This window comes from Cyprinus carpio, chromosome A20, assembly GCF_018340385.1.
Source record: "Cyprinus carpio isolate SPL01 chromosome A20, ASM1834038v1, whole genome shotgun sequence".
Lineage (NCBI taxonomy): Eukaryota > Metazoa > Chordata > Actinopteri > Cypriniformes > Cyprinidae > Cyprinus > Cyprinus carpio.
In genome coordinates, this window is record NC_056591.1 from 18518107 (window position 1) to 18535621 (window position 17515).

Here is a 17515-nt window from a genome sequence, read left to right on the forward strand (position 1 = left end):
GGCTTTTATTTATAAATGGGGCAATGGAGAAGTGGACTGGGGTTTGGGTTTACATGGCTCAGAGCAAAACACATGTGAGCCCTGGCCCATCCTGGTGACAGCTTTCAACTCTCCCTGTTCTGGAGTGAGAAACGGAGAAGAAATGCAGACCAAAACATCTTTCTCTCTTGCCAAATTACTTCAGAGCAAAAATCTGTCTTTCCTTCTGTGTGGTTTGGCATTACATTTTAAAAATAAAAATCCTTCCAATGAAATACAGTTAACCATTTAGTTGACCTTGAAGGGGTCAATAAATAACACCAGGCCTTCTATATAAGCTACCTGAATATGTGATGCAAAATTAATTAATACTTGGAATATCTAAATATTGAGTGGGGCTCATATGGAGAATTAATAGCTTCCTCAAGTCTCCTGAATTGCATCACTATGTAAGCTTGTTTCCTTAAAAATACAAATTAAACAAAAAATTGCGACTTTTATCTCACAACTGTTTTTCTTGCAATTATGAGAAAAAAGTCAGAATTGTGAGAAAAAACAGTATTGCTGAGATATATTTCAAACTACTGTTATCTGACAGATTTAAATTTCTATTCATGTGTTCATTAGCTCAACAAATACAAGACAAATGACACACTCATGAGCACCATTATGTGGAGTATTTATAGATACACTTTGCCCTTTCATACTAGCCAAAATATTCACCTGAATGAGTAGACTTTCATTGAAAGGAAGTGGTTAGAAATAACATTTATTTATGCTTTGATTTGCCAGCTCTAGGAAAGCTTGACTGGAAAGTACAAGGTCCATTCCAAAATACCTAGTTTAATACAAGCAAGCTTCCTTTTTGCACTAATAAAAGATCCTGTTCTCACTACAATGTTAATGCATATTAACAAAAAACAAACAAGATCAGACCTGGAGTTTCCACTTTACCTTGCTGACAGGATTCTAATGCCTTGTCACACATTTGCTGATATATTCAAGAAATGTGGAAAGGGCTGTTTAGGCTGACCTCAGTGTTTAAACTATCACTAATTTGAGCTGGATAACTTCCTGCTTTCATTACTCTTGCCAGCAGGGCTGAGATGACAGAAAGTCCCAGTGGCGCCGGCCTGCTGGAGTTGAAGCAGCTCTGTGACAACGGCGCCCGAGTCAAACATAAAGGTCAACATCCACCGTGCACCCAAATCCCCCTAGTGCCTGTTAAAACTGCAGGACAACGCAAATAGGTTGTGTCACACCATTTCCTCAGGTTTTAAAAGAAAGGTCAATTTCTGGAGAGGATCATTTAAGATGTTAATTCAGACATATGATCAGTCCTTCATCAAGGGTCTTTTGTAAGGAAGCCATTTGTAAGGATTATGATGCCTAACACTGTGCAGTTTCAAACTTGTGTAGGAAAAGAAATCAAAGACATAAGTGATAGAAATCTAAGGTATGAGGTCAGCTAGAGACCCTCAGCAAACATACGCATCAAAAGAGAAGGTCAAAAGCTTTTGTTTTAAAAATCCCCCTCCACTTTAAGTAACAGTTAGATTTATATTCCATAGTAAAGTCTATTCTTTTAACTTTACAGGGAGAAAATAATCTAGTCATTAATCTTTATTAAAGCCACAATCCATCATATCTTCTCCAAACAGCCGACGCTTAGATCTACTTACCATTGGTTTTTATCTTCCAAAACTGAGAGAAATAATTTTCTCTCTCTCTCAATCACTCTTCTTTTCTTTCTAGTTTGGGGTTTTCTATTTCAGAAGTGATCTCTACTGTGTGTAAAAGGGGGTGCAGTGGGGTACACGCTGAAATGAATATTATTGTCACATCTCAGGCCAGGTCAAATTCAAATTTGGGGGTGACGCCTGCCACGGAAAGTCTGCCTTTAATTTTCTCCACTGGCACACACACTGACATGTGCACGCACACAGCACATGTACACACACATACAGATGCTTGCAAAGAGAGAAGAAGAAAGAAAGAGATACTGGGAGAAGCAAGTGCAGAACAGAGTAAACTTAATGCAAGCCTTTATTCTTCTCAGTTGCCTGATTTTAGTAGTATGGCTGTTATGAGACTCGATGAAAGGAAATTAGGGGTCTTTATTATACAGAGGCATTAATGTCAGTATGAGATGCTGTAAAAATAAATGTAATCATCCACAACTGTTTGTTCTGTGTGTTTAATGGAAGTGGATGGTCACACAGAACACATTCTTGCGGTTTATAAAAGGCTACTTGAACTTTTAACTTGACATGGCATCGTAAAAACTTACTAAAAAAACATGCTACTTGCTTGTCTAGCACATTTTTGTTGAAAAACAATTAAAAAGCAGCACAAAAAAAGTGAGAAGGCCCTGTTTACACCTTAGCACCCATTCGCACACAATACGAGAAAAATGCAAGACTCAAGGCAATGAAAAACTATTATTCTAATTATTCTAACTTGAGCGCCACGTTTTTAGAACATCGTGTCATGCACAAAAATGTTCGTCTGCCACATGTTTATATAGAAAAACAATGGAAAAGCAGTGCAGTGGAATGCAAAAACATGTTCTATGTGAATGCATTTACAGAGTTGCACAGTTAAATACCATATGAATTGGCTCAATACACTATATTTGAACACACATCAGCGTTAAATAACCTAAATTATATTGTTAAGTAATTTCATGTTCTACATAGGGCATAATATTTTTGGATCCTGTCCATGTCATTTTCTATCTCAGAACTGAGCTTACTGAGTTGAAGCATTCATCTTGAGTGTTGGCACTGCCTATACACAATCCACAAATGCAGACTAACAAACAAAGAAATCATTTATGATCAACGGGCTTGTTGTAAGAACATTCAGCCATCCGCTGCAGGCTTTGATGTGAGAACAGGGATTGATGGGATTTTAAAAACTGTATTGTGGTGCAGATGTACAGAACTGTACTGGTAAAACTGGGTCCCCACTTTCACTTATTGAACATAACATTCCTTAAGTCTGTAAATGTATATTATATCAAACATGTTTATTTATCATTTTAAGTCATGTTCAGCACATCTGGAGCCTGTTTTAAAGATATTAGGCTTTGTTTAACATTATTAATCAAAAGTATATTTATATAAGACTAGCTCTTTACAAAGGCCTATGAATAAATTGTAACATTTTTCAAGCATGTACCCTGTGAGGCTTGTAAATCATTTGGCTCATAAAGATATGCGCAAGTATTTAAAACTCAGTTTGTTGATGTTTTTATATTGGCATTGATTGAAAGTAAGCAGCCCCGAAAGCCACAGGTGAACATGACGTCTTGGCTCATATTCAGCTCTTACACTAAGGGAAAACCTAGTAACCATCTGTCTGCATTTAATGAAAAGCATTCCACCGCCTTTTGAATTAATGAAATATTACACTGTGATGTTCAAGAATGTCTTTAGACAGGAATTATGCACCAATGGACCTCTTTTGGCTTCCAGGGATGGAGCAATTCTTCGGTTTCCCTAGAATTATTGGTTTCAGAAACAAAGGAAGTCCAACTGCAACTTTCATGTCTTCATGTGCTAGAATTATTCTTTCTCAGCTTGACGAATTTTAAATGGGAAACACATTAGTCTTCATTATAATTTCAACAATTGCATTTATAAATCCAAAACACCCTAATTTACATAACCAAGTCAAATATATTTTAGCCTACATAGTACAGGGAGTCGAATCAATGAGTCAGTTTTGTGAATCTGTTCAATTACATGAACAGTCTGAACAAACTAATTCACTAGAATGAATCGGATTTTCCAACATTACATGAGAGAGGATCATTTGGGATGAATCAATTCACTAAACTAGAATCTTGCACTATTCCCCAGTCAGCTGCTTGACTTACAATGTTTCTCTTTGCACATGTACAGTATTATGTGAAGCATTCGTATATATTTTTCCTTTTTTGTCTATGTATATAGGTACAGTGTTTATGTGTAGCATTTATATAGTTTGTGTTTTGTTTTTAGTTTATGTATAGGTAAACATTTATATATAGTATTTAAAGTCAAAATCTGTCAGTAGGTTAGTTGTGTATAGGTATATTATCATGTGAAGCATTCGTATAGTCGATTTTTTTTAGCTTATGTATAGGTAAACATTAATATATACTGTAGTATACTGTATTTATAATCAAAATCTGTCAGTAGGTTAGTTGTGTATAGGTTTATACTGTTTAATTAATTGTTGTATGTCAGTATTTATGTAGCACCGTGGTTCTGTGAGGCATGACATTTAGTTCCACTGTATGTCCACACATGTAGCGGAATGACAATAAAGCTCAACTTGACTTGACTTGAACTTGTCAACTCTATATGAGAGAGGGGATTCACTAAAATGAATCCAAAATAAGAGAGAAAGAGAGAGACACCATTTGCTCAAATATTAAAACAAAATAGACTAAGGCTGTATGTGTGATTATTTAAAAAATAATAAGCCAAAATAATCCACAGCAAGTTAGCATTCACTGCTAGACAAAGCCACGGACTCCAGTGGAAGTCATTGTAATAAAAACTGCCCATCTATGTGCTTTGTTGTTGGCTTTTCTTGCATTGGGAACAGCAGCTTGTGCTCCAGCCCTGCTGCTCTGAGGGGAGCACAGTGGAATTTGGTGCATTTCCCCTTTTCGTGCACTGGACTTGTTCACTCGCTGCCAACTCTGGGCTCCATTTCGCCTCCACATGGATTCTTCCCTCAGGGGTCACCATGACAGCAAGCAGATCGATAATTAAAAAAACAAAAATAGGAGCGTGTGGACACAGAGGGCAGAGTGTAATATTAACACAGACATTGAAGAATGCCTGACGAATCACAGGCTGTTATGACAGCTCCAAACAAACCCGGGGACGACTGAGGGACAGAGTGATGACTGGGTAAGCAGGGAGGGGTCAGTTAATGACACCCCACCCAAAAACCCCTCTGACTCATGCATTCTGTCATAAATTGTTCTTTAAACATGTAAGGCTGTACACAAATTCAGAAAGGTCAATGTCTTAGAGCACTAGTAAAAAAATGCTTCTATTTTGCAGTTACAAAAATAATGTGTATGTATTATATATATATATATATATATATATATATATATATATATATATATATATATATATATATATATATATATATATATATATATATATATATATATATGTATTTTTTACATGTATTCACGTTTCGCTGTGAATCTAATGGTGTGCTTTAACAAGTCATGGCCACAAGGTGGCCTTAAAATTCTCAGAAAGCAGCAGTAAGCATGGCTTTTAAATGGTTGTGGGTGGCAGAGGTACCATGTGTTTTTCGTGACCCCAAAACATTTGACAACAATTAGTTTATTTCCATGTTGTTGTGGGTAAATTCTGAAGGTTGGGCTTGTTTAGTAAATGAACTAGTAACTAACACATAATTATGCTTTTCAAGTAAAGTGTTGCTCCAGTAGCGAAAATTGTTTCCTTGCTTACCAAAAAGAGAAACAGAGAGCCAAAATATGCCAAAATCTCTTTTCTCAGTGTTCATGTGAAGCAACAATCTGTAATTATCTTAGAAATAGTTTATTAACACAATTAAACGTCTGAGGTTTTGAATTAAAAAAATATGTGCCACATGTGACCTGAACCAAACTCTAACTCACCTCTAAAACCATACCAATAACTGTATACTTTGATGATATCCTGTAGCTATGCAAGCTATAATTTTTCACCCTTTTTTTACTTCCTTGTCTTTCATTTCTCCCCTATTCATGAGATGAGAGAGAGAGAGAGAGAGAGAGAGAGAGAGAGAGAGAGAGAGAGAGAGGAGTTACTTCATTTAGTTCCTTTAATTATGTAACCAGGATGTAACTCAACAGTTTTCCTTAAATAATTCATGCTTACATGTGGATGTCTTTTTTAAAATTTTGTTCTCAATTCATTCTCAAAATGCTTCCGGCAATGACCAACTGTGTAAAATTTATCTATGCCTTAACACAGCCATAGGAGAGACCTGGTTCTGAAGATGCTTTTCCAGTCCAGACAGTCCTTTTTAAAAAATAAATGGCGAATAAAAGAATAAAGGAAAAGGGCTTTTTGCCTGATGACAAAATTTCTTTGTGAATTGTATTGTCAATACAGTGTATCCTACCTCCTTTAAACGTGACAGCAACAACCAGAATTAAATATGTGGTTTAAGTGGCCTTATTGGGCTGGACATAATAAATGACAATCTGATCAACCAATGGCGCGACTTTAGGCAGAACTACCTGTTTTTCTGACCAATGGCAGACCATGTGTTGGAAACCTGTTTGAAAACAGTCTTGCGATTGGCTACTATGCAAATCCTATTTGTATTGTTTAGTTTGTATTGTCTACTACAGGTTCATCGATAGCTCATTGTTTCGGAAAAAAAAAAAATATATATATATAGGCCCATATATATTTAAGTATTTAACCTATAATAATGACATTGACCAAAATTAATCTGTAACAAGTGACCTTATTAACGGCAAACACATGCACACGGTAAACGCTTGTTTTAATTGTAGAGTGATGAAGGCACAATCAGCGCGAGACTCCTCTGATATGGTTCTCGCGCAGCATCTCCTGACGCGTGCGATATCCGGAGCGCTGCCAGCAGTGCAATGGACCGCGGGGGGTTTTGCTTGCACTGACTCTACACCAATTAGCCGTCAATGTACTTGTGCATCCTCATATCTGCGACACAATGTCAAGTTCATTTATACCGTAATCTGACGATTTGATCCAACGTTTTGTTGTGGATATACGAGAAGGCGCGTGACAGATGGACCAGTAATATGGACTGGGCACCGTGTGGTGAGCGATAGCAAAGCGATGCTGAAAGGTAGCTATGTCTGCGAGACCTCAGTTTATGAAAACATATTTGAAATGCAGTGGTTGGGTTTATCTTATTTTATATAAAGCTATATATAATAATAACGTTGTTTCTGATGGCGACCAGCTGTTGTTTTTCATGTGTGTCCACGGCACAGTTGAAGACTTGTTTGTTTTATAAGCTACAAAGGGTTAATGAACAAAATAATGACCACAACACCTCGCTGGACCATGTGTTGACTTGTTCATTTGTATACTGTCATACTGATGCGTTTGGATACTCTGTGTTTGTTCATGTGGGGTTCAGTGCTCTTTGACACTTTTTTGCTCTTTACTACAAATGAATTAATAATAATTATGATAAGGATATCAGTACCTCTTATTATCAGGTGCTTGTCTAGGATGCTGATCAAGTGCACCTGGGATGCTCCTATTTACAATTTGGGCTTTTGTTATTATTACAGGTCACATTCAAGTTGTAAAAGTAACACATTATTTAGTTTACATAAATTTTATATAATTCAATACAACTTTGCTTGATGATTCATGTGCTCAGAACTCATAAAATATTATATTTTTCAAATCCACTTGAAGGCTGAAAAATATTTTAATTTTTAATTATTTTAATTTTAATGACTAAATATTCATTTTCAATTAAGATTCAGTTTAAACAGTAAAACTTATTTTGACCGTATTTAAGTGCCGTTTGATTTTTCCTCATTGTTATGTCAGTGTTTGTGTAGTTTCTGTTAGATTTTGATCTAAATTAGGAGTAAACTACAGCTATTATAGGACATTACTAATGTTCATAGTCACAATTTGTGTTCCAGCACATTCGTTTTCTTCTTAAGATTGCTGGTAAATGCTACAGCATATGTGAGAGCAGCTGTTTGATGTTATCTCAGTGTCATTTTACTTCTGTTAATATTTTCAGTGTTTGAAGAGTAGGAATGTTAAAATGAATCTGATAATGGCTTTCTTAGCATTGCATCTGCTTCCTAATGGTTTTTTAATTGTAATTGACATAATATTATGTCTGCTTCTAATTGTACTGACGCAGATGGACGTGTAGCAAGGAATTGTAGGAGTTATACAACTTCATTAACAGCTTGTAAAAAATGTGACAGAGTTAATTACGGAGTCCATCGCCTCCCTCCCCCTTACACACAGACGTATATATACAATAAAGGACATGTCCTGTTTCTAATCAGCCAGTGCAGGGATTGCCTGGGATTCATTCTACACATATGGCAACCCAGAATTTCCCTGTCAGTGCTGCAAATTCATTATATACAAGACATAGAAGCATGAACAATTCCACCAGTGAAATGATTAAATAATAATAGCTGTAGCCGGTCCCGTCTACATACCATGTAATGACTGGTAAATGTAACCATAACATGTGAGGTCATAGATGTCTTAATGCTTGAAAAAATTTCACTCACATTATGTTTCAAAAATATTATGGGATAAAAGGGTGCTCTGTTGCTATATGTTTAAGGTCTATAAAAATACTGCACGTAGTGATGTAATAGCTGTTAGGATCACCTGCTCTGAGGCAAAGTGCTCACTATGAAAGAATCCACTTTTCTGATATGAAATGGACTGTTTGTGGTTTAGTTCTAGAGTCCTGTGTGACTTGTGGTTCTCCGTTAGTCGTACACACAGCAGCTGGTCCTGGGCAGCTGTTCAAACACAGGGATTTCAGATTGAAGGGTGGGAACATAGTGCAGTCTCAGTGGTAATTACAGGGTCACCGTGGCTCCTGGGTTAGATACACTACCTCTTTCGCTGTTATTGGAAATATACTTAGGTTAAGTGTGATTCTTTCTGTAGATTTCATATATTCTTTATCTATCTTAATATTTTCTTTCTCCTTGAATGTCAAAGCATCTTTAATCATTCTGTTGAGCTGATGAGAAACCACTCAGAGAGTCCAAACACAGTCACATATTTGCATGCCATTTCCCAGGCCTGCAAAAAGACTAACAGCAGGCTTAATAAGGAATAAAATGTAGCTGATTATGAGCACATGATGATGAACTGTTAGCAGGCTCTTACAATGTCAATTATTTGACTGGGGGTAGATTTTGTAATTATGTAACATGCCGGAATGGCATTTCTCGCACTGCTCTTGGTGTCAGTCTGTACCTTGGAAAAAAAAATGTGACATAACTGTTCTGAGAAGCTTCATTTAAAGGGGCAGTTCACTCACAATTAAACATTTTGTCATCTTTTATTAACCCTTATATCATTTGGAATAAAAAAAAAAAAAACAGACTTCCGCTGCTCTTTTTTTGTAATGCAGTTAGAGTGAATGGTGACTGAAGCTTTCAAGTTTCAAAATAACCCTAAGCACCTTTTTGAAGTCCTAGTAACAGAGTGGAATTCATATTCATTATTCAAGCCATTATTTACTGAAATTCTCTGCTCCAGTGAGCTGTTAAATGGAAAAAAAAGTACTATGGAAGTCAATGACTACCATCAACTGTTTGGTTACCAGCAATCTTCAAAATATCTTCTTTTATGTTCACCAGAAGAAAGAAACTCATACAGGTTTGGAACAAGTGGAGTGTGAGTAAATGATGACAAAATGTTCTACTTGGAGTGAACTATCCCTTAAATAGCTGTGAATAAATCATTAAGCCATTAAGTTGAACTTGAGAATCATATCAGTCCGATTTCAAGAGCTAATCATTCAGATTGGTTTTGTAAACAGAATCATCCCATTTACTCAAAATAATGATTCATTCATGAATTGGATATTGCTTATTCTATCATGAACTCTTATGAATTCTGAGAATTATGATGCAAGTAAATATGTTCTGTGACAACATAACCTAAATTTTGGCATGTTTCTCATTGACTTTTGATGACTTTAAATATAGTTTCTAAAATAAAATGAAATATATATGTTCGATGAAAAAGACAAAAATGTTGCCGTAACACTTAAATAAAATAAAAACACTAAAATAAAATAAAAAGTACTAAAATAATTATTAATTAAAAAAAAAAAAAAAAATGAATCAGTACTCTAACTCTACAATAGAAATGACTCAAGTCATATATGGACCAGTTTTAAGATACTATTTTGGTGCTTTTGTGTCCTTTTTGTAATTTGAATGTTTTAGTCCCTGTTCTTATTAATTGCATTTTAATTCTCTTCAAATATATTATTAGGAATTCAAATAGGTTTGACAATACATGAAAATAATTAAATCAATAATGACAAAATTTTATTTTTTTGGCTAAACTATCCCTCCAAAAGCAGTGTGTGTGTGTTCTTTCTAACTTCCATAAAATGTTATGCTATATCAGTAAATTTCTCAGTGAGACTGTATGTAGTATGAAAATGTGAATATTTCTCTCACTAAACTGTTAGGTAACTCATCAGCCACTCCCATGGAAAACATGTGATGTAATTTCCATTTTGGTCTCCTTGAGTTTAGTCACACACACTAGGGTTTTTATAAATCATTATGGAGCAAGACAGAACCTCACAATTATGTCTGTGCTATATATATATATATATGTATATATATATATATATATATATATATATATATAGTCTTTGTCTATTACGGTTGACTTAACTTTCAAAGTCTTTTTGAACTTAGTAATGTCTGAATCCTCATCTTCAGCAGAAAGAGATAATCTTCTTAAATACTGTTTTTTACCTTCAGACCTGTCTGAGACTGTGTCCCTCTCTCATCGTCCCTCCTCTCAGCTCATAGACAGTAACAGCTAGGGCCGAATAGCCCATTTAAAACTTAAAGGATGCTCCTCAAGCCTGGGCAGGAAGGTAGTTGAAAACCACATGCACACAGCCTCCTCCCTACACATACTCAGAGAAACCTGTCTTTGAGCATGCACAAACAGATCATTCTTTCATGGCAAGGCAGTGGTGCTCTGTGTGTGTGTGTACCCTCACCTCTGTGCTGTTTACCACTTACCAACCCTGTATGTGTGTTTCACTGACTCCCGGTCTGGCCTCGCCACGTCAAATGACCGTCTCCTGCTTGCCGTCCAGAGAGAAATAGCAACTTTGCCCTGCATGTGTGTGTGTGTATGTCTGTGTTTGGTTGGACTCCTGACCAGCCTAGTCATTGGAAATGAAGATTTCTTCACTAAAACACTGGACTGAGATTAGAGCCACAGAAGAGAGTCTAGCTTTTTCCCTCTGTAGGAGCTGAGTTTGTTCCTGTCTGTTCTTTTTCAACTTTTGTATGGTTTGGATGTCGCAAAGATGAGTGGATTCCTGTATCGTGGCAGGTAAGCTATTCACCTCTTACAGAGCGGGAAACATATACTTCAGGAGAGAAGACAGCTTGCTTTCTGTTTTTGAGGAATTTGTTGTTGTATTACTGTGTGTTCCAACCATGTCTTTGGGATTTGTTTGTTGAGTTTGAATCCAGGCATAACTTGCAGTAATTTGAAAAATGTGGGAGTACAGTGTCTGGTTTTCCTCATCGTAAGGCTGAAATCATTATATTGGTACACTTTGCATGAGTAAATGAAGTACAGAAAGTTCTTTCAATGCTATTTATGTTTATGCAACTCTGAACACATGGAAATACTAAACTATGCCTCTCTGTGTATGCAATACCACTGTTTAAACAGCATTCACATTTGAGCACACCATTTGTCAGTGTGGGGGAGTTTATTTCTCAGCTGACCACTAGCGTGATTATGAGTGACCTAGAGCAGGTGGCCATGACTTAGGGATCTTCTTGGCATCTGAAGCTGTTGGGCATGTTTTGTCTATATGTGATGAAGCTGAATTGCAATGTTTCCTTCTCCATGGAAAATCTTACTACAGTGGTGGCTGTTTACAGAAACAAAGAGGAACGTTAGAAGCTCATTAGCATAGGCCCATCCCCCATGTCATGCACACCTTAGTGGGTGGATCGTGCCAACTAGACATGTGCCGGTAGTCGGTAATGCGATATATCACGGTAATGAATATGCACGATATTGTTATCGTAGGCACTTCTAAATAAAATTATTCAGAATTTGGAGTGTATTTTAAGAATACTTTTCCCATCAACTGGTCATAATGCACAATACTGCTGTATGCTGCTTGAAAGACACATGTGCGCTCTAATGTAAACAAGCACGCATGAGAAGCACATGGGGGAACGCATGAGAGACGTGCTGAATGAAAGCACATTCACTCTCTGACAGCAGATGGCGCTAAACTGCAGAAAATACAGCCTGGAAACCCCATAAATAAAGCAGTTGCGCTACTTTCTAAAATGTATTTAAATAGATTTAAATAGCCATTCAGATTTGTGGATTTGCTATGGTGTTCACCATAGCTCCAAATACTTAAATATTTAGACTTAATGGGCTATTCATTTTCAAACTTTTTTTTACATTCTAATCTGGACTACAACATGCCCTGGATATTGTTTGAAAGTGTTTTGATTCTTTATTGTTCATTCACACTTTATATTAGGGCTTCATTAGTTAACATTAGTTAATTCATTAGTTAACATAAATTGCCAATGAAAAATTCTTCTGATTATTCATTAATCTTCGGTATTCCAATATTTAATAACACGTTGTTAAAATCGAAAGTTGCAGCTGTGTTATTTAATGAGCTAATGTGAACTATTTTTTTTATTAAATATTTAATAACTTCTGTTGCAAATGTAGCTATTGCGCATTGTGAATGTTAATGCATTAACTAAGGTTAACTAACGAGGTCTTAGTGTAAAGTGGTACCTATTGGTCTTTATAATTCTTTTGCACTTTAATCTGTGTAAAACTTTTAACTTTATATATTTTTCTGTATTGCTTTATTGTATTTAAATGTTCAGTTATTTTTGTTATAAGAAAAAAGTTATTAAATCTTTTATACTGTATTATGACCACTTTTTTTAAACTAAATTTCAGTACTGTGGTAATACCGTATACCGTGATAAAAGCATTAGCAAATTAATCGCAACATGAAAATTTGATACCGCATATCCCTATTGCCGACATGGTGAAGTTGTTGAAACCCTGGGTCAACTGTGTTTGGAAGACCATCTGTTTATGTTCCTTTTGCTTGCTGAACTATATTATGTCTATTGCTCTCAGTGGGGCAATAATGTGATGGATGTTCATTTGCTTTTAGGACACTCTGAGATCTTTTAAGTGGTTTGATATGGATCATGTAAATTAGGCAGCTGCTTCTTTGTCTCTCACATAAAAGTGAGGAAATTAAATGGCCCCATCTATCACACCACTGTCTGGCCTGTATTATTGTCTGAACCCATTTATATGATAGGTGTTAAGAGCTCATGTTCGACAGTCGTCATCTAATGGGACTTCAGGAAGTAGCTGGATTGTATAGTTTGGTTGTGGTATTGAACATATGACAATAGGAAGACTAACTTAGTGAATGAATGTTCGCTGGGTGTGTGTTTTGTTTTCAAACGAAAGCAGTAAGAATCTGTATTGCATTTGTTATATCAAGTGGTAAATTCAAATGGTTGTTTTTCAAATAGATTTTAGTTTTCTGCTTTAATTAGATGAGTGATTCCCAAGCGGGGGTATACGTACCCTAGGGGGTACTTAAGCAGGTCAGAGATTAAGATTTTTCCTTTCATTTGTTAAAACTTTAAACCAGTAAAAGTAATCTGATTTGGTGTCAATAAAGCAGCACATCAACCTGATGGGGATACACTACTGTTCTACTGTTTACACTACTGTATCATTAAAGAAGCCTGAAAATAAATCTGGTTTCAGCAGTGACAATAAAACAAAATATATCTGGTTTCAGCAGTGATAATAAAACAAAATATTTATTGAGCACCAAATCAGAATTTTAGAATGATTTGATCATTTGACACTGAAGACCGAAGTAGCTAAAGACTGCTCAAAATTCAGCTTTGCATTTACAGCATGTTGACAAGCATCCATTTGTTAATGTCAAATTCAGTTTACATCTTATTAGCCATTTAAAAACTGCAATGCAGTCAGAATGTTTGCAATATTTGAGACATGTGAGCATGAGAGAGCATCATCTTACCGTATTATCCTATTAGACCGTCACAATAAGCCATTTACTGATGCAGCAGCAAACAGCTGATTCTTAGCAGTCTCATGACAACAGTGTGATGTCATATGAAATGAGCATATTAGAATGATTTCTGAATGACTATGTTACACTGAAGACTGAAGTATTAGCTATTGAAAATTCAGCTCTCCATAACAGGAATGTTATATTTTTAAAAAGTTACTTTAAATTGTAGTATTTTATGCTGTTACTGTTTTTACTGTACTTTTGATCAAATAAAATGGATAAATGCAGACTTAGCAAGTGTAAGAGACCTTTTCCAGAAACATTTTTTTCTAAACTTTTGAACACTAGGTTATGTAAATATATAATTGTAATATTGTACTATATGCATGTTATTTTAGGCTTGGCTTAAAACCAAGGGGTTGAAGAATGCTAGAATATACAATTACAAAATCATTGTCATTCGAATATAAGCCAAGCACTCAGGCACTGAGTGCATGTGTAAGATGAGTCTGTCTCAAATGTCCTTGTGTCCATTTGTGCTGATGATATGCAATCTGAGCAGCGTTTTAGAGTCTGTGAGCACTAATCAATAAGAATGTGTTTAGAAAGTTAAATATTAATGTTTAGAGGAACTACACTATACTAGGAACTTTGTTATCTTGTATCAAAGAATGGGGCAGACTAAGGAGAAAGCTACTTTCTTTAATTTATGTTATCCCACAGCTCATGTCAGCATTATCATTATGCAATTATATAACCTCATTATAATTGCATTACTATAATTATCATTGTGCTACTGAGAAGCCCAAAGAATATTTGTTTATTAGTACAACTGACTGTGCTGTCCCAACAGATACTAACATTGCAGTCTAGTTTTACATCATAATGTCTGTTTGATAAGAGCCATTTAACTAGACTGTCATTGTTTATCAGGAAAATTACTTGCACAACTTTCACAACCCTGCTTCTTTAAATATGACTGGAGCCTAAAAACTATATTTTGTTCAAATATGGGCCTTACCTAATATGGTATGTTCAGAGGGCAAATGTTAATGTTTTCTTGTATTTTTCAGACACTATAATGGACATAAAGCAGCCTGGCCCAAGAGCATGATCAACATGGGCGGTAAGTATATAATTTCAAATGCTACTTCATGATGTGCTTAAAGGAACAGTTCACCCAAAAATAAACATTGTCATTCGCCCTCATGTTGTTCCAAACCTGTATAATTCTGTTGAATGAAAAAGAAGATATTTTGAAGAAGAAAAAATCATACAGGTTTAGAACAACTTGAAGACTTGAAGACTTTTTAATAGCCTAAGCCCAGATTTTACCAAAACAACTAGTTTAACCATAAACCTGAGTTTGCAAAACACTGTGGCAGTGACATTATGAAAAAAAAATGGAAAAACAATTTATGCTTTGGAGAAAAAAACATAAAGGTAATGACTTAATTATGTATAAAAAAAGTGAAAGTGACGTGACATACAACCAAGTATGGTGACCCATACTCAGAATTTAACCCATCCAAAGTGCACACACACAGCAGTGAACACACACACCATGAACACACACCCGGAGCAGTGGGCAGCCATTTATGCTGCGGTGCCCGGGGGAGCAGTCGGGGGTTCAGTGCCTTGCTCAAGGGCACCTCAGTCGTGGTATTGCTGGCCCAAGACTCAAACCCACAACCTTAGGGTTAGGAGTCAAACTCTCTAACCACTAGGCCATGACTTCCCCCAGTAAAAGTTCCACAAAACCTTGCTATGAGCGTGTTAGACATTTCTCTGGCACAGTAAATGTGTAGTACAGCAGGACTGTACCATGCACTCATCTCCAATACACCCCAGGCAAACGTCCAATACACATCGCTGACAGATATTAAATAGAAGTCCTTTAATAAGCCTTAATGAGGCCATGCCATGGTTTTAAAAACTGCAAGAAGATTGGGCCTTGCCAGTGTTTCTGTGATTATGCCCTGTGGGGACTCTCCTCTTCTCATGTTGGGGAAACAACACATAATTTTAGCCCTGTTCCTGGAGTTTTTCTGCTAACTTTTGTCTGTAATGGTTTGGCACAGTTCTGCTCTTATGTATGTGGATATTTGCGTAGGGACAGATATGTGTGAGCACATTAATAATAAAAAAAATATAATGTAATAATATTGTAATATATTATTATAATTAAATGTATATTTGCCTTTAATGCTGACATTGCAATAAAATAAACAAATCATATTTGTAATGATAATAATAATAATAATAAAATAGAATTTTTTATTGTTTATAAATAAAACGTTATATTAATTGTTTGAGTCTGGACTGCAGCATACCATGTATTTCTGTTTCCTCCCAGATAAAATAAAAACTAAATAAAATAATATTATAATTTTTTATAATATAATATATTTTTTTGCCATGAATATAGCCTTTCAATGCTGACATGGCAATAAAATAAATAATATTTTTTGTAATAAAAAATGTATTATCATTATTAAAAATAAACAAATATTATTTTTTTTAAATGTCTGTTTTATAAATAAATTATTATATCTCCAAATTATATCTTTATGGTATAATATCTCCTGGCCCACAGCATCCAATTTCCCTCTTTGCCCCTGAAACCTGTCTGTTTACTACTAACTTATTAGTAATGCAAAAATCTCCTGAAAGTATTTATTTTTTTCCTATAAAGATTCTATCTATTGGTTGTATTTTAACAGATTCCTCCAGTGCTGATGCAGAGAAGAGCTCTGTTCTGCAGATGCATAGCCTGAGAGAGTTTGAACAGGTAGGTGCTTTCTTTCGTTTCCCTCAAAACTAGCGTTTGCATGCAACTGCAAGCCTGTGAAAGCCATTTGTCAGGCCTCTGAGTGGTTTTCACTGTGTTGAGAATGTGGATCTTTGGCATTTGCCTGCAGATACGATGATCAAGTAAACTAGTTGGAGGGCTTACTTAAAACACTTTGTTTTTTAGCATAATCAGAACCATCCTCTTTTGGGATTTGTTTGAAGATTTTGTTTTTTAGTATAATAGTTGGAGTGCTTTTTTTGCATAGCTAATTACTCTTTATACTAGCTAATTACGCTCGTTATCCTGTCATCAGATTTCTGTGTCGCTGTCCAGTAAACACAATTAATACGCCATCAACAAGCTGTCCTAGTTCATGGTTTTTGGGAATGCCTGGAGCAGATTGTGAACTGATGTAACATCACTGCTGTGGGTTTATCTGACATGTTCTTTCAGCTCTGTGATATAACTTTAGCCTGTCCTACCTTCAATTACGAGAGGATTTACCATGTCGCTGTCCAGTGTTTGTAAACACAATGGATAAGATCCATCTAAGAGAGTCTCAGTACTTCATAACAAACTACATGTGACAAAAATGTAAAGTTGCACAGCTGAGTAAACTTAATTCTTCTGATATCAGATTTTTTTGTATCTGCATATTCACTTCTTTGAAAAAGAATCTCATCTCATACTTTACTCAAAACTGCTTTTAATGAGGTAAAAATATCCAAAAAATGACCTTTCCATAAAACACACTCTGGAGCAGAGCAGGATCTACTAGCCACGGGACATGTCTGATGTACACCACACCTGCTGTCGCACGGCTTGTTTATGTCAATCTGTAGCCACTAAATTTCTTCTGGGAAGGGAGCCAGC

The 17515-nt window shown here is 35.7% G+C and overlaps 1 protein-coding gene across 1 annotated transcript in view; it reads left to right on the forward strand.

Annotated features, from left to right (window-relative positions):
• The first annotated feature begins 10735 nt into the window (after positions 1-10735).
• LOC109066150 (myomegalin-like) overlaps positions 10736-17515 on the forward strand; it is a 62874-nt gene continuing 56094 nt past the window's right edge. The window contains 3 exon segments of the mRNA XM_042778331.1: positions 10736-11108; positions 14922-14974; positions 16572-16639. Of these exon segments, the coding sequence (XP_042634265.1) occupies positions 11083-11108; positions 14922-14974; positions 16572-16639 (147 nt within the window). The 5' untranslated portion in view covers positions 10736-11082.